Source organism: Toxotes jaculatrix, chromosome 5 (assembly GCF_017976425.1).
Source record: "Toxotes jaculatrix isolate fToxJac2 chromosome 5, fToxJac2.pri, whole genome shotgun sequence".
Lineage (NCBI taxonomy): Eukaryota > Metazoa > Chordata > Actinopteri > Toxotidae > Toxotes > Toxotes jaculatrix.
In genome coordinates this window covers 9,628,921-9,653,401 of record NC_054398.1, presented here as the reverse complement: position 1 = coordinate 9,653,401, position 24,481 = coordinate 9,628,921, and the positions used below count along the sequence as shown (strand labels likewise).

Here is a 24,481-nt window from a genome sequence, read left to right as displayed (position 1 = left end):
GAGTGCACAGGCCTCGGCAAAATCTATACAGCATAATCAACAGTCACTCTTCAACCGGCCTGGCTTCTGGACAACAAGTCTTTAAATTGTACACCTAATTTGCAAGCTGGAAAACCTATTCACTCAAGAGCGGACACTGAAACCTAAAACCTTGACTTGCACTTTCTAAAAGTAGACTTTGGGAGAGATCTGCGGCCTCTGCTTGTCACCAGTTTAATTCATGTGCCACTTGCTCCACAAACACCCTCAAAGAAAAGAGAGGAGCCAACGTTGCCTATCCTGTTTTATAAGCTATTCACTCACACAGGAGAAGGGATGTTCCCATTTTGTCTGGTGGTAATCACTGGTAGCCGTTAACAGTGGAGAATAACATTGTTTTCATTGCAGCTACTGTATGTAGATCATTCGTGTCATTCTTGATTTGGGTTTTGGCAGGACAGTTTGTTTTTCCTGCACTGCTGGACAACTTACGTAAGGCTCTGTTTTGCCCCAGACTAATTGGGTTGAATGTTATATGTTTATTCAGTGAATGAGGAAAAAATAATTGGACCGCTGCGTCCTGCTGCTAAATGTTAGTTTAAGGGTGGATGTTTTTGACCACAAAATTTCTGGAAGGAACTGTGTTATTATGCCGTGATTTCACATTAAAGTGGACCTCACGGTGGGGGGAGACCCATTGTTCAGAATAAAGGATCAGAATCAAACATATGTCAAACTCATTTACTGTACACAAATTAGGGGAAAATTATATTTATGTATTTATGTTGAATTTAGGAAATGAAAATATAACATTAGAATTAGAATGATAAAGGTCACTTGAGGTTTTGCATACAAAATCATCCTACTCTAGCTGTCTGATCTCTGCTGTCCTCAGATGCAGATTCCTCTCCTGCTTCTAGCACTGTAACTTCATCACCTCACAAACCATGGAGCCACACTAGTATGTCTTGTGAATCTTATCTGACTGAAAACTGAGTCCATATTTAAAAAAAAAAAAAAAAAAAAAAAAGGAAAAAAAAGTGCCACATGAATCTAAGTCATTAAGGCCGAGGGTGTAAACTGAGAGGGTGAGCTCAGTGGCTGGCGTGGAGGGACGGTGCATGTCTGCAGCCAGCTGCACCTGTCTAACTGCACTCAAGGAGCAGGGCCTACATGGGGCCCCAAGGTGGAGCTCAGCCAAGGGGCAGCGGGGGAGAAAGGTAAGGAGGAGAAGCTCAGCGGAGGTTGGGCTGAATGTGATTCCCCTGAGAATCTCTCCCACCGCGTGCTCACCAAAGCTATAAATAACTTTTATTAGGTTTAAGTGGAATTAGTTGTCAGCATGCTCACAAATATATAGACATAGAGTTTCTGACATGAGGAGAAGGAAGAGCAGGGAGTGTTAATAGTAAGAGTCTTGCATACACCCACACATGTACACACATAGGAGCATGCACTGATATGGATGCAATAGATATCACAATTAAAAACTGATTTACTTGATGACATCTTTAATTTAATCAGTTTCAGTATTTGCATATTTCTATCCAGGGTCATACTGGATGCTGGAGCCTATCCCACAATCCTTTGGTGGCAGGTAAGGAGCCAAACTGGCAGGTCACCAGTTCATTGCATGTACAGTCAAACACACAGAGGCATATTTTTTAAGAACATGGTAAATCAAAGACTGTGGTATAAAGCTGTCCAGATGTTTTTTCTTAAATAGTTAAAACTTTGGCTCCTCCACTTGAAGGGTGATCTCCCTAATTACATGTTCACCTTGCTGCCCCACTGTGTCAAGCTGTCATATAATAAACTAAATGACTCGAGGAAGTGAAGTAAGAAAATGTAAACTTTATTGCAACTTCGTCATTCTAAGTTCTCTGATTTACAGAAGAAAAAAACACTTGTAATGGCACAGTCATCGTAATATGTACATTGCTGATACTGCAATAATCCAGACAACTTGGGTTGTCCAGATTTAAGAGTGGCATAGTAAGGTACATGGCATCATGTTCACTCAGTCTGTAGAGGGAAGGAATAACACATCAAATCTTTTCCTGCAACTTATACAAGAACATACCACAGCATTCCATTAAAGCATTAACAAGGAACTAGAAAAGCTCCTCACAAGAAAGGGCTTGGTTGGGAAATCACAGTTTGTCCATTGTACATTCAGCTCTAGGAGAGATTAAGACGTTGATGTGTTCACAACATACTGAGTTGTACTAAGACATTTGGTGATTTGATAAGCTTCAGTAGACCTGAGTGTTGGAGTTGATACAGTAAACTTGTTAGATCAAAGTTGCACAGTCAATTTAGTGGTAAAGCATTCACTAAGTGATACGTTTCCAGAGTCTGAATCATCACTGCTGGTCAGTTAAGATTGTCTTGTGAAGAACAAATCAATAAAGAAAAGCACTATCAAAGAGCACTGACATCTAACTGTACATAGAGCAATGTATCATGGTGCAAATGTTGTTTCTCAATGGGCTGATACTGAGTATAATAAGAAAGAGTAGAGTATATAAGAAACCCAGTTATCTCATTTACATTTCATTTGCTTAGATCATTTAGTCGGGGTTTAAACCAAATGAAAAGTTCTCTTACGTAAATAATGCAACTGAACTAAAGCAAGCCATGGGAGTGGATATGATTACAGCGACAGGACATGGAGTGGGCTAAGTGAAGGGTCACATGAGGGTAGAAATGTAATCACTCATGAAGGTTTATGTCAAGTATCTACTGTGCCTCTGTGACCACAAATGTCAGCTAATGCTTTTAACAGTTTCTGGTAAATCAAAGATGGCTGCAATAGACATTTCTTACATGACAAAAAAAAAAAACACATTTATCTATGTTGGGGCCTGAAAAACTCTTTCCCCCCCACATTGTCCTGAATAGTTAAGCATTTTAGGAAATAAAGTTATCTCACTTGCTTTTTTGTTGAGAGATGACAAGTTTGATACCACTGTCATGTCTGCCTGTTAAATAGGCAGAAATTGTCCATGGACAGGAGAGAGTTAGCTTAGCTTAGCATAAAAACAGGAGGAAGTCACCGCCTCTAGCTATGAAACAGTCCAGCACACACAACGCCACATAAAACCATAACTATTTTACACTTTGGTTTTTGTATAGATTATAAACCAGACATAACATGTAAATTAGTGAGCCTTAGAGGTGCCGGTGGTCAGATTTTGTCAGATTTCAACCAAACTGGCTCTTTCCACCATTTCCAGACTTTTTGCTAAGCTAAGCTACAGTCATATTTACCGTACAGGCAGAATGTTCTCTGTCTTCTCATCTAACTCTCTGCAAGAAAGTGAGTAAATATATTTCCCAAAATGTCAAACAATTTATTTAAAAAATAATTTTCACTTCTGTGGTGTTGTCAACAAGGTTTTCTTTTGCACTTCATTTGGCACTCATGATAGAGCATATCAACACAACATCAGACAGAAATAGTTAAAACAGTTAAAAATAAAATATGAGCAGCTCATTTAAAAGCCCTTACTACAGCAGGTTAGTAATAAGGTTAAATCTAGTCTAAATTCAAATAGAGTTACAATGACAGTGGCTTGGCCTCAAGTTTATGTGGCCTACAGTACTAAAGGACATTCAAATACGTCCAACAGAGTGGTATGCTGATTTTTAATTTAACTATTCTAAGAATAAATGCTAAGGGGTGATGGGTTGTTGTGTCTGGTGACTCGGCAAAGCATTGAAAAACTGTAACTTGAGGTACATTCAGAAAACATCAGCCCTTTGGCCTGAGAAGTTCAAGTAAAGGCTTTTCCATTGAGTGAGCAAGACATATGGTACCACTGTGCATCAGTTTTCGTATGAAAGTTTTTGTGAGCTAATTTCATCCCAATAAGCATTTCCCCTCAAAAAAGCCCTTTCAAACATCTTCCTTCGTCCTTCTATATCTTCATTTGGTCTTCTTGAGAGATTCAGATTCTTTTTAAGCAAACAAGGCGCTTGCTTTGTTCCTCCTTATCAAGAGAGCCAGCAGCAACTAAAAAAGACTGTAGAATTGCAGCATGTAAACACTCAGATTTCTCTGGAAGTTACACATGCACAAAAAAAAAAAAAAAAACAGGAAGAAAAAAAGTCCAGAAACAAATCAGCCAAGAGGTAAAACCAATTAACATTTTTTTTTAAAAAAGGAAGAAACATTTTCACAAAGGAAAAAAATACAAATAATTTTGAACTGTAAAGTGCAAGTATAAAAAAAAATCTTTCTACATATCATCATAAGACAGTGCCTTGAGACAAGGTCAATGGTCTTTAGTGGAAAAGTGCAAGTTGAGAACAGCACAAGTTTTTTTTTGTTTTTTTTTAAACAAAAAGAATTTGATTCAAAACAGTAACAGGATAAGGGGTAAGTCAGGTGACTTTGGAGGATCATTCACATGACTCAGCTTCTCCGTAAGAAAACCGCCACCTCATCCAAGGGCACAGGGTAGTCCTGTAGGAACGTCCCCCCATCAAACACCTGAGCGTTCTGGCTGTCCTGCCACTGGAAGCCCCCGTCAGGTAAATAAATATCCCTCTGCACTGCCCCCTTCTCCACCACTGGTGCCACCAGGACCTGGAAACGGGCAACAACACACACATATCAGTTTATTAAAACAAACTCAGATGTCAGAGAGATTGTACACTTAATTAGCAAGACATCAGGTTACTGCCGGGCTTGATTCATACACTATCGTATGCCAAGTATATCGGATGCTGACAGAAGGAACTCAATCCCCTCCCATCAGAACGTCATTAGGTCACCTTGTCTCCGATGAGGAACTGGTCATCGATGGTGAAGGTCATGGGGTCGTTGGGAGTGAGCCACCACATCGGCCGGTAGATGGGGTTTCCTGTCGTCCGCCACTCCTCTGCATACTTTTCTATCAGTGGGACCACATCCCTCTGGTGCTTTGTTATGTAGGTTCGAGTTAGGTTCAGCACCTATGGGTCATAAACAAAGAGGAGACTTAAACATGATGAGGATTACAGAAAAAGGAGGGTAATAAGCGTTTGTTCCTGCCATTACAAAAGTTAAATCTATGTAGGATGATTATCTGCTTTTTTGTGGAGCTGTAGCTGCTGGAGCTTTTACTAATATCCAGGCAAATACATTTTCAAGAAATTGAGAGCAACTCAGGCATTGAAACTAATGAAAAAAAATAAAAGCCCGTTCCAAAACTAGATCATCTGCCACAAGGATTTCAGGACAAAAATAATATTGACAGTGGGGTCTGCTAAAGACATTTGTGCCACCTCTACACCCAGACATGCAGACAGAACTTAAGAGCAGCTCGTTGTTGACTTAGTGAGTTTAACACTGTCCAAGTCTTTGTCCTGTCTCCCTCTGGCCACACTACTTCAGCATTCCTGGAAGGGTCACATCCTCTTCAGTGTCCCATGACAAAAACAAAACTTGACCGCATCTATAAAAAATGTATTTTTATGAGTTGGGATTGAGAACATTTGTAGGAATGAGCTTGAAGTCACAGCCTGGGTTTGAGTGGATCTTTCTCTAATTGAGAAGCCAGGCATGTGTGTGGGTTTGAGGTTTTATTGCTATTTGATTCCAGCGCAGTCGCTGCTGTGACCTGTGTGTGACTGACTCTCAAGTCTCACACATTCTGGAAATAAAAGGTGTGCCGCATTTAAACTACAGTAAAACGCCCATAAATAATAAAGTCATTCATCGCATGTAATGCAGCAGTGTGTTCTTCTCTGAAATGCCCTCTCAGTCTCACTTCATCTGAGTTTATAAGTTGAAGGCCATGCAAGAGACCAAAATGGAAAACATTGCCGCTGTCAAATGTTTAGCTGTCCAAAAGGCCTATTTTTATCTTTGTCTCGCAGCACAAGTCACAACCAATATATTTTTGCTGCCTCGGTCCTCTCCTAGTGGAAAAAAAGCAGTTGATCACTCCCACTCTGTCACACTTGTCAATTACTCATGGAAATCTTAATTGCCACAATAAAGTATTTTTCCAAGACTTGTCCTCAAATTCATTATCATTCCTGCTGAAGTGGCTCTCGAGAGTGAGCCATAAATCTAGAGGAGGGATTGTAATTCGGAACAGATGGACGCTTAACCACAGGTGATGTTGGGAGGGGGCCAAGCAATCGCTCCTATTGAGGGAAGAGGGGAAGGGCAGCGGAGGGAGAAAAAATAGCCTTCCCTGGCTTGAGAAGCATCAAGTGCTTTTCTGTGCAGGAAACTGAGCCGTGGCACCACATTGTCAAACGTATCAATATCTGTCACTGGACTCTCTGAGACTGCGATGCATTGTTTTCCTGCTGTGCACCGTGAGTTATTCAGTCCTGATCTCCGGCAGAGAGGGACCGGGCTCAGTCCTGTCTCTCCTGCTGGGTGGAGAGTCGGGCCTGAGTTTTGATAGACCCAGTCTCAGCAGACCTCATGCTCCTCTGGCTCGCTGACATGGTGGGAACTTCTCGGCACAAATCCACAGAGCTGAGGAGAGGCCGCAGGGTCAATAAACTGTTTCTCTCCTGCCTTTTTTCATACGTAAGAAGGAGGGATAATCTCCCTGTTCCCTTTTAGAACATCTAATTGGCAGCATTCACACATCACTTCACTTGATCTCCCCACTGTAAGTCTTCACAAGTGAAAATCTTGTTATCAAGTCTGGAAAAGAATGTGAACCTACGGTGTCGTCGCTATTGTAATTACATTTAATGTGGATGATGCAGCTGTCATGACCAGCACGTGACGTGACGTGAAGTCTGGTGTGTGCAGAGTGAGGTGTGTTAAAGTTGGAAAGAGTTTTAAAAAAGAGCATTAAAGTGCATTATAATAGCTACATGAAGCGCTCTGACTTGTTTGTAATGAGTTATTGGTCTATGGTTGTATACCCGGTCCTCTCCGTAGACCCAAGGGGGTGTGTGGAAGCTGATGACAGGGAGAAAGGCTACGATTTCCAACCAACGGATGAACAACTCCTCATCTGTGACCAGGTCTCCATACAGAGAGCCACCTACGAGGAGAGAGACGGATGGGCAGAAAATGTTATGATACTTTGGACTAATATTCTTCCTCTAGCTAATAAAAAATATGCAGGAGGAAAACAGATTGTATGAGCCGAGACTGGGAAATGAGTCCCACTTTCTTTTGTGCTGTATTTACTCTGATGTTTTAATACAGTTAATTTTCCATGAAATAGCTTGATAAAACAGTTTTCTCTGTTTTATTATGGCAAACAGAAGTTTTATTAATGTCTTCCTGGCATTGTTTAAAAATGTAAATGCAATGGCTTTCTGTTGATTAGCAGTAAGCCCACTGGGACACAATAATATAAACTTCATCAATCCATTCACTCATAGACTCATACAGGAAAATAGTGCTTTAAGAAAATTAGAAAGATCCAATTATAATTCTCACACCTGTCGTCAGTGATGGATGGGGTTTACAAGGGAAAAAATTAATAGTCTACCACAATTCATGTCGGGTCATCTATTCTGTCTGTAAAACTGACAGCTCTCTGTTTTCTCCACTTCAAAGTAAATAGTTTTCTCACAGACATCAGCTGTCTGTCTGGCTGTGATCCGCCACCACAGGAATTTGGAATATTACCGGAATATGCATAATTTTTTTTTTTTTTTGCCAAAAACCAGAAAATCAGATGCGTTCTTTGTCTTTTCATATTTTGCTCTTAGTCTTCATCTAAACAGCAAAACATGAATATAGTATTAGAAGTGAGAGAAGTGACCCATAGGCTGTGGTATTACCTACTGCATCAGGAATGAGGAAGTTGTATCCCAGCAGAGTGTGGTGCAGCAGGGAGGGAATGATGCCCTTAAGGCCCATTGGGCTCCAGTCAGACTGCAAAGGGATCATCCTCACAAACAGCGGCTTGTGGCTCGACCTGAGACGCAAATAGAATCAGAATATGGATAAGCATGACTTAAAATGAAAAGTAGATTGAAGGAGCAAAAAAAATCTGTCTCAAATTATAGAAATTAGCTCTGAAGGAAAATGCCTGAGAGCATTACCGCGTCCCTGCTGTCATGATGGTAGAGTCTCCTATCCTTGTGGCCAGGTCAGCCAGCAGGCTGATGTACTTGTCTCCACCCAGAGCCTGTGGTGGCCGCAGGGCCTGCTCCTCAAACAGATTTCCCTCGCCCCCCTCCAGCATGATGTACTCCATCCCCAAATGGGTCTGCAGGGATCCCACTCTGTCCAGGAACCAGCTCACCGCTCCTGGGTTGGTGATGTTCAGCTTTACGCAGAACTTTCCTCGCCACTGACTCATCACAGGGATCTGAAGGAAAGAAGAAAACAGATTTTAATTGGAGTTTGATTTACCTTACTACCATTTTCTCTGTTGGTAATGAACTAATCCTTAACCACAGTGTCTCTGCTGTTGCAACAATAGATTTTCTTATTTAATCCATGATCACACTGCTCTGACTTTTATTTAACTGGTGGACAGAAAGCCTCCCCTTCGGAGAAAGTTCTGTCTGGTTTCTTTGGAAGCTTTGGAAAATTCAGCATTTTAGACATGGAACCTGTTTTCTGTGAACAGACCAGTCCTAAAATAAAGGAGCAATAAATGAAATCAAATAAACTTAAAGTGAAATGTTGAGCATTGTGAAAACAGCTAAGTGCTTTACAGGATGATGAATTCACTCCAGTCAAGTCTCACCAGTTGCCCCTTAGGGGCCGAGGGGAGACTGAGCCAATAGGCCTCTGTGCCGTCCACGAGGGAGGTGTGGAACTGCGTGGTGTCCACGCTCAGGAAAGGGGACAGGGTGATGGAAATGTTAAGAAGCTTGACAAGTGGGAGGTCCCTGGTCAGTCTCTTGGACATCCCCCTTTTCCTGATGTTGAGGTAGTCATGGTCCTGCAGAGAGACACAAAGAGACACTATGACATACAGTAACTGTGCTATACAGTCTGGTAAGGACAATACTGTAAAGCCTGATGTTTACATTCAGGATGCAGCCTAATGCAAGCACCATTTAACAATAAGTGAAGCAATATCTGCCTACTTTACTATCGAATAACAATGTAAATAATTTACATTTAATAATATGATGCACTAATGGAACAGTTCAAATGTTCATAAACTGGTGTGACACATAGCTTTATATCATGTACTCGATATTAACATATTGATTTCCCCATGTGGGTGTATTGCTGTGTGAACTTTGGCAACATGACGTCTGTCAGAACCATGCAACACATATTATAATCCTTTGGAATTTACATGTTCATTTCAAACAGAGACTTCAGATTATATAACTGTGGAACAAAACCTCTTAAGAATACAAACGTTGACCCCTGAAGGTGAAGCTGCAGTGAGAAGAAAGAGTAGATTAGCACATATTATGTAATTTCTTAGAATGTTGTTTTTTTTCCTGAGTGTTCATTTTGTTCTGCTTTCTTCCATGAATGTGATTGTGACTTCCACTTAATGGTGAAAATATGAGAAACTGACACAAAGGAGACAAACACTTGGCTTGTTTCTGGTCTTTTCTTTTCTTTCTTTCTTTTCTTTTTTTTTTACTTGGTTTGCAAAAATAGCTATGTTATTAAGTGCCTCAGTAATAGGTTTAGAGACATGGCAAACTTATTAATAACCCAAATTTTCCAATGCCAGCAAGTCATTCCAAACTAATATGGAAACTGGAAAAGAAAGGTCATAGTGTGACTGATAATTTATGAACACTTGTAAAACAGGAGTGAAAGAGAAGTGTATTTTTTTTTTTTTACAGAGTATCATTGTTGCCAGTCACACTTCTGTAGAGCCTTGCACTTAATGCACAACAACCATAAGTTTCCACGCAGAGCTGTACACTTGGCTGATTCTTTATGGCAGTTACCGAGGGGAGCTGAGCAGTGTCGAGCCAACACCACCGGTGTTTAATATCTTTGATGTATCAGAAAACTTGAGATTGTGAGTAAGGGAAAGTCTTGTTCACCAAATGGCATCCATCAACTGACGTGTTATTTCTCCCCTTTTTCTCCCTCCTCCGTATTTCCTTTCACATCTCCTGAGCTGGTAATGGGAACATACTGTAAGCTCTGTGAATGTATATAGTGAGATGCCCGAACTTGACCTTTCTGATGGACTCATTATGTGAACCTCTCCTGCCTCCTCTTCTGTTGCACGGTCCAGGTCAGATCACAGCATCAAGCTGGTGTCAGCATCACCTGCTTGAGTTGGTCTTGGCTGAGATCCCTTCGAATCTCAACACACCCAATTCTTTGCCATCCAACAGTTACCGCACTCAGAGCAACCCGAGATCTGTTAGGAGAGGCTCTGTTTGTCTTCTCTCCGCTATATTTGTTTTGTATTGGAATATCACCAGGTATTGACTTAGATCCACTGGACTGTATTCCTAGTGATCTTGTTTCCTGGCAGTTTTCAATAACATTCAAGGAAAGTAACTGGATAAATGTGAAACAATAATAGAAAGCAAACACAGCATTGCAAAGAATTGCTAAACATCAGTTGCAGTTTTGTATTAAAAACATGTTTGTGTCTAGAGTACCTGAAAACATATTAGAAAAGCATGATACGCCACATTTACAAGCTTTAAGACATAATTCAAAAAGTGTCTTGCAGGTTGTGTGGTCTGCACACAACCTGCAACAGGCCCTGAGCCGTCTTTTTTCTGCGTTGTGACATTTCCTTGAACCTGTCCTCCTTCCTTTTGTTCCCCACCTGTCTCCAGCGGTCTGGAGATCCACTTAAGAAAACTCTTTCATCTCTGTCCCTGACCAGTGTTGAGCCTCTGGCCAATGAACCCTGGTTAGCCTCACAAATGGTTGAAGAGGAGGATTATAAGAGTCTGCAGCCAATGTCAAACAAACAAGGTTTTTTTTCTTAAATTAAACTCTAAAATAACAATAAATAATGAGGGATTTTTTGCAGACTTTGAATGTATAGAAATCATGCTTCCTGTTAATGAAGAAGCCTATTGGAGTTTTAGTGTACTGGTTCAACAGAGTGGCCATTTCAAGATGCGCCATTGTAGAGGCCGTAAAAGTAGTGGGGTCACTTCATTCTTTATTTCTTGATGAAATTAACTCTTTTAATTCATTCATGCGAATGACTTTTATAGAACGGGTAGATCAACAGCTAAGTGATCTACCAGTTGATAAGTATATCACTTTGAGATGTATCTACAATGGGCAGTGAGGAACACGTACCATATCAGAGAGGAGGGTGGTGGAATGTTCATTGAGGCTGATGACTCCCTCCCCGAGCTGGTGTCGCTTAAGACGATTAGAGAAGATCCTCAGCTCCTTCTCCACCTTCTGGCCCGAATCCACGTTGGTAAGCAGCTTCCAGAACGGCAGCCTGTAAAACGCACGGAGGGATCATACAGGACCTGCCGCTCTGAGCAACCTGGATGAGTTTTAGATTATGACTCCCTAAATACCCACAAACTTTCAGCCAGTGCTCACAGATGCATCACTGCTTGACTTATTGGTATTATGACAACCACAAAAAAAATGAGACCAGGAAATTTCTCATCTCCTCTAATCTCGATCTAAACTGAACTAACCACAGTGCTTTCATGTTGGGCAGCTCCCTGCTGGGCTGGGAGAGTTGTTGCATGGCTTCCTGGTGAGCAGCTTTCACGTTGTGGGCCACACACACAGTGTACTGTAGAGGGAGACGCTCCATACTGGGCAGGGACTGCAGGCAGAACTGCTGTCTGCTGTCCACCCCGAGCTGCAGGGGGATATCAGGAGAAACAAGAACTGCAACACCTGCGTGGTGGGAAGAGGACAGGAGAGGATAAGTCAGATAAGTTCACTTCAAGCAGATATAAGGTGGGCGTTGATGTAAAGCAGTAGGAACTGGTGTAACTATGAGACAGTTCACTGCAGATTCTTCTTATATGACATGGTGCACGAGTGTTACTGAGACCGGTATGAGTGTGACGGATGGAGTGTTGTGGGAGGTAGAGTGGGGGCTGTGTCAGCTGATATTGTTCCACTCAGATGTGAGAAAAACACTCCTCAGAGTGAGATATAGCAGTATGCGGCTGGATGAGTTTACCCTGGGACCACTGGCAAGTCCTTAAGTAGGTAGGTTACACTGCACACCGATGAGGGAAGGGTTGAGTAGCTGGGTTATACAGTGAAGGTTTCATTGATTATGAAGATGAATATTTGTTTTCATTTGTGTTTTTTTTTCTTCTATATTTGCTCCAGATGATTAAAACAAGCCGACCTCTGATGTCTTATTCTGTCTCACTCTCATTCTGTGACAAGACCAGCGAGAAAACAGAACAAGGAAAAGCACCTGTGATCAAATAAGTCAACGAGCGAAAACTTCCAGCAAAGGAACCCCCTTGTTTTCTCTAATACTGTAGGTATACAGCGTTTCAGAGGCCGTGTGAAATGATAAGATTAGGGGAAGCAGATAATTGTGTCCGCAGATGTAGCTGCCCTGCAAGGAATGCCTCTTCCCTCTCATGTTACCCTAACCCCCCCTACCCTCACCACTTCTCACCCGTCCTGACTCTCACCTTCTCCCTCCCAACTTTAACTACCTTCCTGTCCACTCCCCTCTTCTCCTCTCCTCTCTGCTGTGCTGTGCTGAGGGTCTGTCCCAATCTCAGGTCAGCGAAACCCAGCCAACGATCGATCGATCTGAGCCTTAGACCCAGACTCTAACCCCGATCCCTCGCTTGAGTTTTTGCACAATCTGCTCAAAGAGGCCAAACTAGGGATTTGGGATTTGGAGTTGATCAATGAACAGATTAGGGTAGAGGACCTGCTTCCAAAGCAAGCAGACAGTCTGAGAACCCTGAGCTGAGAGCTTGGCTCCCTTCAGTCAGCATCTCTAGTTTCAATGGGCTTACTGTTCTCATGCAGGCAGGGACCAGGAGCAGGCAGGATACTCATGTACCAGTTTATAATCAGATTAATAGTTTCAGAGATCAGTATTCAAGTGCTGCATAAAGCCTAGTGAAGAGCCTTCAACCTCAGGGTATTTCTCACGTGTTTGCAATGGATAATGTCAAAGAGATACTGGTAACACCTCAGCTGCCTCTCACATGGTATTAGGTCACCATCCTACTGCTTGTTACAGGTTCATAAATGGCAGATAAATCGAGATTTTTTTTTTTTTTGCTAGAAAAAGCTGTTAAATGTTTAATCCGCAAGTGGTTAAAGTGAATTTTTAAAAAAGCAGGTGTTATGAAACTGTGCGTGTCAATGCTGTGCATATATACAGCAGAGTAGAAAGTGGGGCAGTGGAGAAAATGTTATAGCTTTATGGAAGGATGGAAGTGGAATGCAGGCAGTGGAAATAGAGGCAACCAGAGTACACCAGACACCGAGCGGCCTCGTAGAATGATGTGCAGATACAGCAGGCTGCAAACACTATGTTTCACCAAAGTGCACATGGGATGGAAAGTGGAGTTTAAGTTTGCAAGCATACCATCTCGAGTCATATTTAATTTTTATGGGGAATGACACTGCGGGGCCTCGAGGAAATGAGACAGTCTGGTCAAAAGCAGCTGTACCTTTTTAGTCCATCTTTGACTAAACATGCATATTTGAATGCTAAATATATTAAATCCTGTCTTATGTGTTTATGCTGTATGCTCTACTCAAAGTACTTGTACCAATATGCATTTTAGAATGGGGGAACTGCTGATCAAAACTGAACTTCCAACAACCCTGGTTATATAAGTGCAGTGCTCTGTACAACACAGACACATGTCTCTGACTGAACAGTATCTCTGGATGCATGTATCATCCAGGAGCAGGAATCAATAAGTGTTATTTAAAGAAAGTGAAGCAGGTTTGAGTTACAGCCAAGGTGGGGGAGCCCAGGAGTTAAAGGGGAAGTGAGGGGGGGGGGGGGGGGGGGGGGGGGGCTATTTTTAGAACAATTCCTTAAACACTCCAAGCTTGCCCCGAAATATTTTCCACTAGCTCTCAAAAGTGAAATTATATGCCTGAGTGAGCGTATCTGCTCACCTTCAAAGCAGCAGATAGGCAAAGGTAAAAATGAATGAAAAGTTTATTGGGTGAATTCGAATGCTCACACAACACACATGGTTCAGTTTTTACAGCTGTTGAGTGAAAACACAAATCAAGCAACCTCGGATCGCCTCTTATGAACACACATATGAGCGTGCCTGTATTCTCTCACACACACACACACACACACTCTTTCCTTAATGGGAAACTGTAGAGTTCCAAGAAAAACAGAGCAGGACTTATAGGACCATAAAGGTTCTGCACTTCCTTTTGCTCAGTCTGAGCTGAACGTTCGGAGGTGGTAGCGGAGGTGACCCCATACACCTTCCGAGGGGTCAGGAAAGTTTTAATGTGGCGTCTAGGCCCTCAGAGAGTGGCTGGACTAGAGGAAAACACTGCTGACTGACTCCCCGCTGCTGTGGACCAGATGGGCTGCACTCTTTTACCTGTCATATTTATACTGTTATTTATGACACCTGTGCACGCTTACAGACCTGACTTGGGTTATAAAAATGTGCACTGAAACGCTCACTGTGCGTGTGTGTGTGCAATTGTGTGTGTGCTCAGACATGTATTTCCTTAACAATGGAAACTTAGTTTCTGTGCCCAACCTCAAGAAACTGATGGCCACAAAACTGGGATCTTGCCATGGTAGTAAATTTCCAATCCCACTTATTGAAAAAATAATGAAACACTAAAGAGACTCTCTCTGCTCTATTCCTATCATCAATCAGTTTTATTGTTTCAAGTGTGAGACGCTGTGTTCTGTACCAGTATCACAAGTAAAAACGTGTCCTTCTGACTATCAATAGATCAGATAAGAAGAAGCCACATTCAAATACTTTGATGTAATATAAGATTATTTTGTTTTCCTTAATCCTTTTTTTTGGACTCCAGTCTCAGATGGTGAAGTTAGCGTGTTAAAGCACTGTTAAAGCAGTTCAGAACGAATGTTTCAGTTTAATTCATGCAAAGCTATGTTCACTTGAACAGGTCTTTTTCAAATAGTAGTTCAGTATTCAAGAAAGAAAATTTGACCTGAGCAGGAACAAACTGATTACATCTTGTGCTTGAGGTAGAAGGTTGTGAACAAGCCTATACAAACTGTAATTACATTAGTGGACAGAAGGTGCTGTATCAGTCCTTCATTCAGATGGTCTCTCCCTACTGTCTTTTGCTTGATGTCCTTGATGGAAAGTATTAGGTAGGAGATTGACTGTGGAAAATCTGGTCAGGTGACTTCCATACAGTAGCCCTTCTCATACAGGAGATGACAGCCTGCTTTTAACAAAGCTTCAGTTGGCTAAGTGAGTCAGTCTTAAAGCGTTTCACCTCTTACTTGTCCAGGAGAGTCGAGGTTTCGGGGCAGCTGCCCACAGGACCTCCTGGTGACCCACTGAGTAACACAGGGGAGTGTTTTGGGCCAGCTTGGTTTCAAGCTGACTATTTTGAGCATTTATTTCTCGGTCTGTATGAGTCGGTGTTCTTGGTTTGGCATGAAATACTCAACCAGAAGCTATGCAACACAATAAAAGAACACAGCAATTGTCTGTTATTATTTGGTACTGTAACAGCTAGAACAGCTTCTTTTGCGTGGATGTTTTGTGCATGTGATTGTTGAGCAACTTTTTCTTTTGTGATTATCTCGCTCTCTCTGCTATTGCTCACAGTGAAGCACCATATCTCTTTAGTATATTGTTCTCATCCTTGTCATTATAAAGCTCTTTTGTATCAAATAAAGCTGATTAAGTATCATTATCTGAAAGAAAAAAAAAAATCAAAGTTCATGACGGTTACATAACTTTTATCCCTATCTGTGTGTTGTGCTTGGCCAGTTCCCTCCAAGAGGCCAACAACAAATGAGTAGTGAAGTGTAATTTCTTTGGATACCACTTGGAAAGACTGAGTCAGAGATAGAAATAAAGAAAAATGAGTGGTAGATAGTGAAGCAGAGGGGAGAGAAAAATTATGCGAAAATGAAAGGTGGAGAGACACCATGGAAATAAAGAGAGGGAAAATGAGGTAATCTGTATGCACATGTGGACACATATGTAGAGTACCTGTGCGTGTGTGTACGAGGTGGTCTAATAACTTGACGTCCTGTGAGTCTTGCAGAAATGATATCTGATTCTAATCTCTTTATAAAGGATAGGCGGGGGGGGACTTAAGAGAGGGTCGATAAATTACTTTTATTGGATCCAGAAAGCAAACAAGCGAGGCCATGTCAAAGTTATAACCATCACACTCTCACTGAAAACAAACAGGATCTCTCTGAGCCCTTATTTGTAATGATGAGTCATGGAAGCTTTGATGAGAGCCAAGTGACCTGTCTGATTTAGGCATACAGTATCTGTATGTAGATGGTAGAAGACAATATAAACAATGTGCATATTACATAAAACAACAGAAGGGAAAAGAGAAGAGTTTTATTTTGGAAAGTTTAGTTCTTGTGTATCATGCCTTGTTTTACTTACTGTCTTAGTCTGTAAATTATGTTATGTTTTTGTCTGGTGTCTATGTTGTCTTGTGGGTTCCTGTTTTATTTTGAATTCACTGCCCTTGTGTATCTGGTCTTGTTTTACTTCCTGTCTTTGTCTGGTTTCCCGCTTTTGTAATTGTTTTCCCTGCCCTAATTGTTTCCACCTGTTTCCCCTTACCTGTTGTGTATATATAGTCTGTGTTTCCCCTTGTCCAGTGTCAGTTTGTTTTAGTCTCATGTCTTGTCCCATGCCTTTGCCTCATGTTTTGGTCTCTGGCCCTTGGCTCATGTTTTTTCGCCTTGTCTTGATTTTGTCTTGCCTTTCGTCTTTATATCCCAGGTAAGTAGTTTGTTTCTTGTTAGGTTTTGTTCCTTGTTTAGTCGTTTTCCTCGTCAGAGTGATTTTGTGTTCATGTTTTGTAACTGTTTTAGTGCCTTTTTCCCCTTGATGGGTGATCTTTTGTTTGTTACTTTGTCCAGTTGCTTTGTCTTCCTCCTCCGTGAGTGATTTTCTGTTTGTTACTTTGTTCGAATAAATAATTAGTATTATTGGACTACGTCTGAGGGGTTGTGCGTTTGGGTCCTAGTCCTTGCCTCCCATAGTCGTGACAGTATCAAGTCAGCACGCGATCACTGTTAACACGATTAACCATGTAAAATTGTATCGTCAGGATCTCAGGTTGAGTAAATGTAGGAATAAGCCCTTAAAGCTTTGGGGACAGAGTTCCTTCTTATATTCTTAATGCAGGATGTGGCTTCAGTGATATCTAATCTGTGCTTAGTAGCCCGGTTGTTTTTGTATGGATAAAGACAGGTGGGGCTATGACAAGTTCCTCCAGTTGGCAACACTCTCAAATGTCACTCTACTGCATGGTTGCATATATCCTCTCTCCTGTCTCTCTGCTTTCCTTTTCTACGTCTTCTTTACTTTGCTACTCTGCTTTTTTTTTTTTTTCATTTATTCTTTTTAATATTCACTATTACCATGTAGAATGGAGTCTTTTGTTTGCTCTGTTGCTCTGTGTTTCAGTCCGTCTGTCCTGCTCTTTAACCGTCCCCAGGAGTCCTCTTAGGTTAGTAACATCAGTCACGGCTCCATATTCCCCACCACATTTATAATGTGTCCCTAGGACTAACTAGAGTCAGTGAAGACAGGTCCCATGCACACACCACGCCTCACATGTACAACAGAAATATCGCTGACGGTCAGTGGGTTCACACAGTTGCGAAACCTAATATTACATTAAAACTCAAATGTTTGTTTTCCCGAAAACAGATTCTGGAAAAAAAAAGGCGGCATTGCAGCTCTGATGAAGACTTTATGTCGAAATGCAGATTTGTCAGTTCATTAATTATGAATAAAATTCACCAAAATGATCAAGACGTGGTGACTCTTTTACTTTTTTATTACCACTGGAGTGCTGCCTTTCCTCAATCTGTTTTGGGGAAAACAAACATACTGCAGTTTTTTTTTCACCCAACTGAAACTCAGTGCTAGAGAAGTGCGCCAGCTTTCTCTTATGAACTCATAACTCATGAGAGAAAAACTGTGATTTTAGTGGGAGCGTCACAGAAAAACTAATTTTGGACCCTATTATTGCAAAGCACAGCCATTGCAATACAAGTGCATTGTGTGCAGCACACAGACAGCACACTTTTAGTGTGTTTGTGACTGTAATCATGTAGTGCACCTGCAGCCAACTCAGAACTCATGTTAAATCATAATTGTACATTAAAATAAAAGTGCTGCTCCTATCATGAGGTGCTGAAGGCTGATGTGGACTGTTAGAGCTCAAAGCAGCTTTTCTTAAGAGGAAACTGATCGCATTGACTGAGAGGTGTAGGGTTGCACATGATAATGTAAAGTGAAAAAGCCCAGTCACTGCCTTTTCTCTGTAACTTTACTAGGAAACACAACAATTAACACAAAAATGTGGTTGTAAATTACACTGGGTCTGCATTACAGAACGGATTTATTTTGTATGTTGCCTTTATTTTACATTCTGCAAGTGATTTTTTTGGAGCTGCATTCAATTAGATTTGGTTGGTTTACATGCAGAAATAATAACACTTCACTGCCAAAACTAGGAACAAATCAATAATCTGATTAAGCCTTCACACGGCTACTCACAATTTCCCATAATGATCTTGTTTACTATCCACACATAACTGTGGATTTTTTTCTCCATAAAAGCTGCTATAATTGTTTCCTGTCCCACCACTATTAACCACAACAGTAACACAGTTATGACTCTACCACATCATGCTGTTCATCTCACTCGTAGTCGCATTGCAGTTCACAATGTGACATTTCAGGTACTACTTCTGTTGTTACTGCACGGGGGCCTGGTGCTGCTCGTGCCGTGATTTCATCAATGATTTATTTAAGGTAACCAGTGAATCTGATGTGCGTAGTTGCACCGTGCATTACACAGAAAAGTGACTGCAGGTGAAACATATACTTACTCCCGGACTGAGGAGATCAGTAAATTTAGGGTCCTAATATAGCAAACTGCTGTGCCAGTAAGAATCATCATCGTTACTCTGCCATACTGCTGGCATTATGGCTGTAATTAGGATTCAACTATGTTCTGTGTGTGTGTGTGTGTGTCCTTGTAGCTCTATTTTTGTGAGGACCAATTTCAGCATAGACCTTGCAGAGTGAGGACATTTTGGTTCTTCCTCACAACTTTAAAGGTCTGTTGGGAGGATTAAGGACAGGACTTGGTAAGGAGCTAGGAAACACATTATGTCAATGAGTGACCTCACAAAGATATACATACGTGTTTGTGTGTGTGTGTGTGTGTGTAGGACTGAAGGAGGAAAAAATCCTCACTGCAGTTTAAGAAAATATCACTTTGCTTCCTGCAACATAGGTTTCAGGTTGTGCTCTGTGGGTCAAAAGACTTGTGCACTTAAGGATCTGATGAATCCATCAGAATCCATGCACCTTGTGAAGTTCAGAAATGTTACGTAACACGAAATATTCTTGACACATTTGCCAAATTTGATCTCTTTCATTTTTAGCTCATCAGCTGTTTTGCACAAAGGACGAATGAGACAAACACACACCTGACCAGTCGAACTTCATCTAAATCATTTTTCGATGATAATTCCTGCTGATCCACAACAGGAAAGTGGCTTTGTACAATTTTCAAAACATCTTCAGCTGAGAAAAATGATTCACTCCGAGGTCAAACGTGCCCATTATGTAAATCTAAGAGCCAAACAAAAAACATCCTTGAACTTTAAAGAAAGATGTATCAAACATACCTTTAATGCACCAATAGGCATCTTTGTCATTGCTGAGCATCAGTTTGCTATGTTTGGGGCTATGTACAGTATGTGTCTGTGAGTGGTTACTTGGCAATGTTTAAACAGTTGTTTTTGTTTGGATCTCATCTCATATGTGTGTGTGTGTGCTTTTTTTTTCTCTTTTCAAAGCCAAACAGAGAAACAAAGGGTTACAGGGTCCTGATAATTACTGCCGTCCTCTCACAAGGTGGAAAGGGGCTTTCAGTCATGTGACTCTCTTGTTAAGCTCGCCACTGTGTTACATATGATCCCAAAATGTGTATGTGGGCAATGCATGTGTGCATTCATTTCTGTCAGTGTGTGAATGAACGTGCAGGAGGCTGACCATTGCTGAAGTCATAGCGGATGTTTGTTTGTATCACCTCATCACACTATGACCTGTTAGCACTTTAATGTTGGATCTACACACACATAAATACTCAAACACACACGTTGCAATGTGTATTTTGCAACTTTTGCAATTTCTGTTTGTGGCGTTGTCAGTTTGATTATAAAAATAACATTATATTTACAACAAAATCTTTCTCGAACAAAGATTGGTTAGTATGAGCTGCGGGTCAGGAAGCAACCTCCACACAAAGCCAGCTCGAGAGGCCGGAGTCCCTGAGGTTAATGCTACACCAGCTGCCACACAAACAAACATGTACACACACACACACACACACCACAAATGTTGCTCATCAGTCACATTAACCATTCACATCCGCCAGTAGTCCCTGCCCCCCCCTTTGCCCCCAGAATAAAATCTAACACCCCCAAAATAACCTGGTGAGTTATAAGAGTCAGCAGGGCCCTGATCCAACCTGCCCTTTTAATAGAAACAAAAGGCAATTACCCCGGTATCCCTAAGAGTTAATTTAAGATGCTAAAGGTGGTTTGCGTCCCTTTGTAGTCTAATCTCTAAATTAATAAACCGAGATGCCGCAGACAGTATAATGTTACACTCTATTTGTGGGGCCAGCCATCCTACCCAGTCAGAGCTTTGTGTTTTGGAGATCCCGGTTCTGGAGGCGGTCGAACCATTTTTCCTCAGCTCAAACACAAACAAACATGTCTGTGAGTTGTGGGGCGGGGTGTGGGGTAGGGGGGGTAAGAAAACACAACAACATCCACAGGGCTTCCCTCACGCCCTGGGATTCAGGCCACACATCGTATACCCGCTGATGTGGGGTCAGATTTCCCAATCCCTTGTGCTAACCCCCACCACCACCAGTACCAATGGCAAGTGTGGAAAAACTGTTGACCCTGTGTCATTTGAAAAGGTCTTTCTCATTGTAACAGACCTCGGTGTGAGGAAGAACTACGACTCCACATATGCTGGTGAGATAATCTCCACTAAAAGCAAATCCCGACCTTACCTGATGAGCCCAGGAAGTAGCGTTCCAGGGCAGAGCCGAAGCCGGAGGGATTGTCCTTCAGATCGCTGACAATGAAGGGCTGCATGGTGGCATTCTGATCGTTGATTGGCCACGTCTGACCCCGGACACTGGCTCCGCCGTACCAGGACACATTGGTCATGGAGAAGCAGTCCTGAGAGGATTCACACACAAAAACAAAAACAGCAAGAGAAAGACACACGAGGAAAGGAAAGGGGTAGAAAAAGGTTTACATTCATGAAGACTGAAACAGAAACTGAACATATAAAACTGATACTGAGGAGACTCCACTGGAAAAAAGAAATATACAGAAAAACTGAGTGGTAGGTGGTAGAGTTGAGAATTAAAAGAGCCACTTAGACTTAGCTGAGGGTAGACAAAATTGCAAGTTTCATTTTATAAAATCTTTTTTTTTTTTTTTTTTTTTAACATTTGACACCCTCAAACACACATCTAAACCACCACTAATATTTACTGAATATTTGAAACAGTTTATAAGAGCACTCTGACACTTAAAAGACAATGATGAATATAAATTTTACATATAAGTGGGTATAAGGTATATGTGGCTTTCATGTTTCCAATGCAACTATATTGTGTAATTGATAACTCAGTGCTTGGATGAATCTAATCTCAGACATTCATTTGTGAATTACTGTTACTTTAGTGCAGAAATCCAGAGCACAGAGTGGTATGTGATGGCTGGTACATGAGACTGTCTCAGAAAGCGTCGCACGCAGAAGGGATTGAATGACTGATGAGTGTTTTCTGAGAGAAAGCCTGTCCTTCCTCAAAGCGTCTTTACGCATTAGGGACAAATGCGCAAATCGGGGGCTCTTTTAATTCGTGTCAGCAAATCCTGGCCCTGTTAAGGAGTTCAAAACAGGTGCCAAGGGAGGGTCACCTGAGAGGCACCGGGCAGGATTTTGGAAATGAGAAAAATAAAGGCGACTTTAGTTTGGAAAGATTTTCTGTGAGCAGTCGCGCCACATGACAGGGAGTTATGGCGAGGAATGTTCCAGTGGGGACAGATTAACCTCCCCAAACATCCCAATAGTTAAATGCCTTTGATAATTAAGCTGTGGGGAAAGTACAGTAAGTACTGTGGATGTTTAAAAAAAAAGCACAACAACTGGGACGAAGCAGATTTAACACGTAATGTATTCCACTCAATGCAGTTAAATCAAGGGCTATGAAAAGGGAAAGGGACGAGTGAATCAAGCGAACGTTTTTTCTTTTTTACTGTAACTTCATTTCGGTTTGTTATTACTGCGTATTGTTTCATACAATTTAATAGGGGGAGACGCTGAATTTCAAAACAACAAATCCAGCAAAATACAATCTTTTAAAATTAAATTTAAAAATTGAGTATGTTTTTTTTTTTTAAACAAAATCACATAAGCCAAATTATGTATGTCACTGCATACACACTTGCTGCAAAAATCATTGTTTTTAAGGGGCCCGTTTAATTTCAACAAACATTTGATCCACAAACCGTGCTGTAACTGATTTATATGACAGAAAGGGTTAATGTTGTGTTTGTAAAAGTTGAATAGGGGCCTGCTGAATACAACATTTTGACAAATTTATTTTTAATATTATGCAGCAATATCACAACCAAAAGACTCAATAAACTGCCTATGTAGTACGGAAAGTTCAACTCATGAAAAATGTGAAAATTTGCTTTTTTCTTTGCTCGTTACGTTTTGCGTAAAAGTGGCATCTTCATGTGATTCTGGCTGAGTTTTAGTGAGGTGCTGTTGAGTACACACTGAGAGAAACCCTACCTTCAGCTCCACATGACAGTGCACCGGCATCCAAGTCATACTGTAGCACTCCGTCTCCGTCTCCTCATTCACTTCCAGCGAGATCTTCACCTCGGCCACAGAGTCCCACGTATAGCAGAACTCCGTTTTATTCAGCCAGCACAGGTTCCTCACGAAGGGAACCTCGATGTCGGGGTTCCCCACGTTCCCGACATCTATCTCCACAAAGGTCTTGTCCTCCATCAGGGTCTGTATGACCAGCGAATGGGTTCTTCTCTCCCAGATCAGTCCGCTAAAAGTCCCCCTGAGGATCCAGTTCTTGTTAGGCTGGTCAACCACTTGCCAGTATATGATCCCAATGGTCATTACGAAGAAGACGGCCACCCCGAGACAGGCGATAGCTCCTTTCCAGGTCTCGTTCATCTCCTTCAATCCCGTGTCCCATGTTACCTCTGGGATGGGGCTAGGGTTCCTATTTCGAGCGTGGGGCATGTTGTTTTTGAGATCAGCAAAGAATCAAACACAAAAAATGCTCCAGAAATCTCTGTGCGTCAAAAATCTCTGTTGCTTCATCATGTCATGGTGTTTTCAGTGAGGCTACAGGGTAAACCAGCCTACTTTTTTTTTTTTTAATCTTTAGACCGTTTACACTGTTGGGTTTTTTTTGCGCAACTGTGCCAGCAACAGATACCTGTCACATGAAGAAAGCTGTGAGAAAAAAAAAATCCCAGCGGGAAAATAAAACAGTATGAATGAATAATTGACTTACCACATACTGCTGCTGTTTTAAAAGAGTTGGATTTGTAAATTGCATTGGCTGCAGTGAGCTCGTGAGCAGCCCCAAGCCGGGTTTGGCAGCAATGCCTACGAATAGCTCCTAAGACGCTGTCTTGCTTGCCCTGCACTTTCTGACGTAACGCCGGGTTGTTTCTTCAGAGGAAAGGTAGAGAGAGGGAAATGGGGGATCAGGAAGGTCTGGCAAAGTCTTGGAGCTGCCCGCCGGGGCGAGGAGGCCATGGACAGCCTGGAAGGGAGGGACCCCCATGCGTGCTCGCAAACTCTCCGTGCGCTCTCTGTGCGTAAAGACGGTGGAGACTTGACATCCGGTGGTTTGGTAGACCTGTGAGGGGCGTCAGTTGGATGCCTCATCCAAAATTTGATCCTATGGTGTTTAACATTTTAATGGAGAGCAAAGAGTGATGTCTCAAACCGATTTCAAAACCACAAACCCAAAGGTGTTAGCAGTGGAATATGTCAGAGCAATGCTGTCTTCATACTAGTGTAGTTTGTGTTTAGTTTTGGCAAATAAGGCTAATTAATCACACTGGCCAAGAGGTCAGTGGTTTTCACTAAGTTATAATTTAGAATTAGAAGAAATAAGTTGGTTTTGATGATTTGGTGTGGCTTCGGACACCATGTGGCACGTAGTGGTTAAAAAAGCTTTGGAAGGTTTGTTTGGACAGTTTTACTCAGTTTACAAAAGGAGATGAACCACCTGTCATCCAACAAACCTCCCTGCTGAAACTTCAGGACTGGTGCTCTGTATAATACAGCTGACTATAACCAAGTATCGCATATTAAA

The 24,481-nt window shown here is 41.7% G+C and overlaps 1 protein-coding gene across 1 annotated transcript; it reads right to left on the bottom strand.

Annotated features, from left to right (window-relative positions):
* Window positions 1–1,852: 1,852 nt before the first annotated feature.
* On the bottom strand, window positions 1,853–23,957 carry si:ch211-236l14.4 (SITS-binding protein). Its single transcript, XM_041037407.1, has 11 exons — window positions 23,669–23,957; window positions 22,921–23,590; window positions 21,116–21,287; window positions 11,527–11,734; window positions 11,168–11,318; window positions 8,655–8,852; window positions 8,002–8,270; window positions 7,738–7,874; window positions 6,865–6,986; window positions 4,762–4,941; window positions 1,853–4,573 (listed from the first exon to the last, which is right to left on the bottom strand). Exons 2-11 carry the CDS (start codon window positions 23,389–23,391, stop codon window positions 4,400–4,402), a joined length of 2,082 nt encoding a protein of 693 aa, XP_040893341.1. The 5' UTR covers window positions 23,392–23,590; window positions 23,669–23,957; the 3' UTR covers window positions 1,853–4,399.
* Window positions 23,958–24,481: the final 524 nt, after the last annotated feature.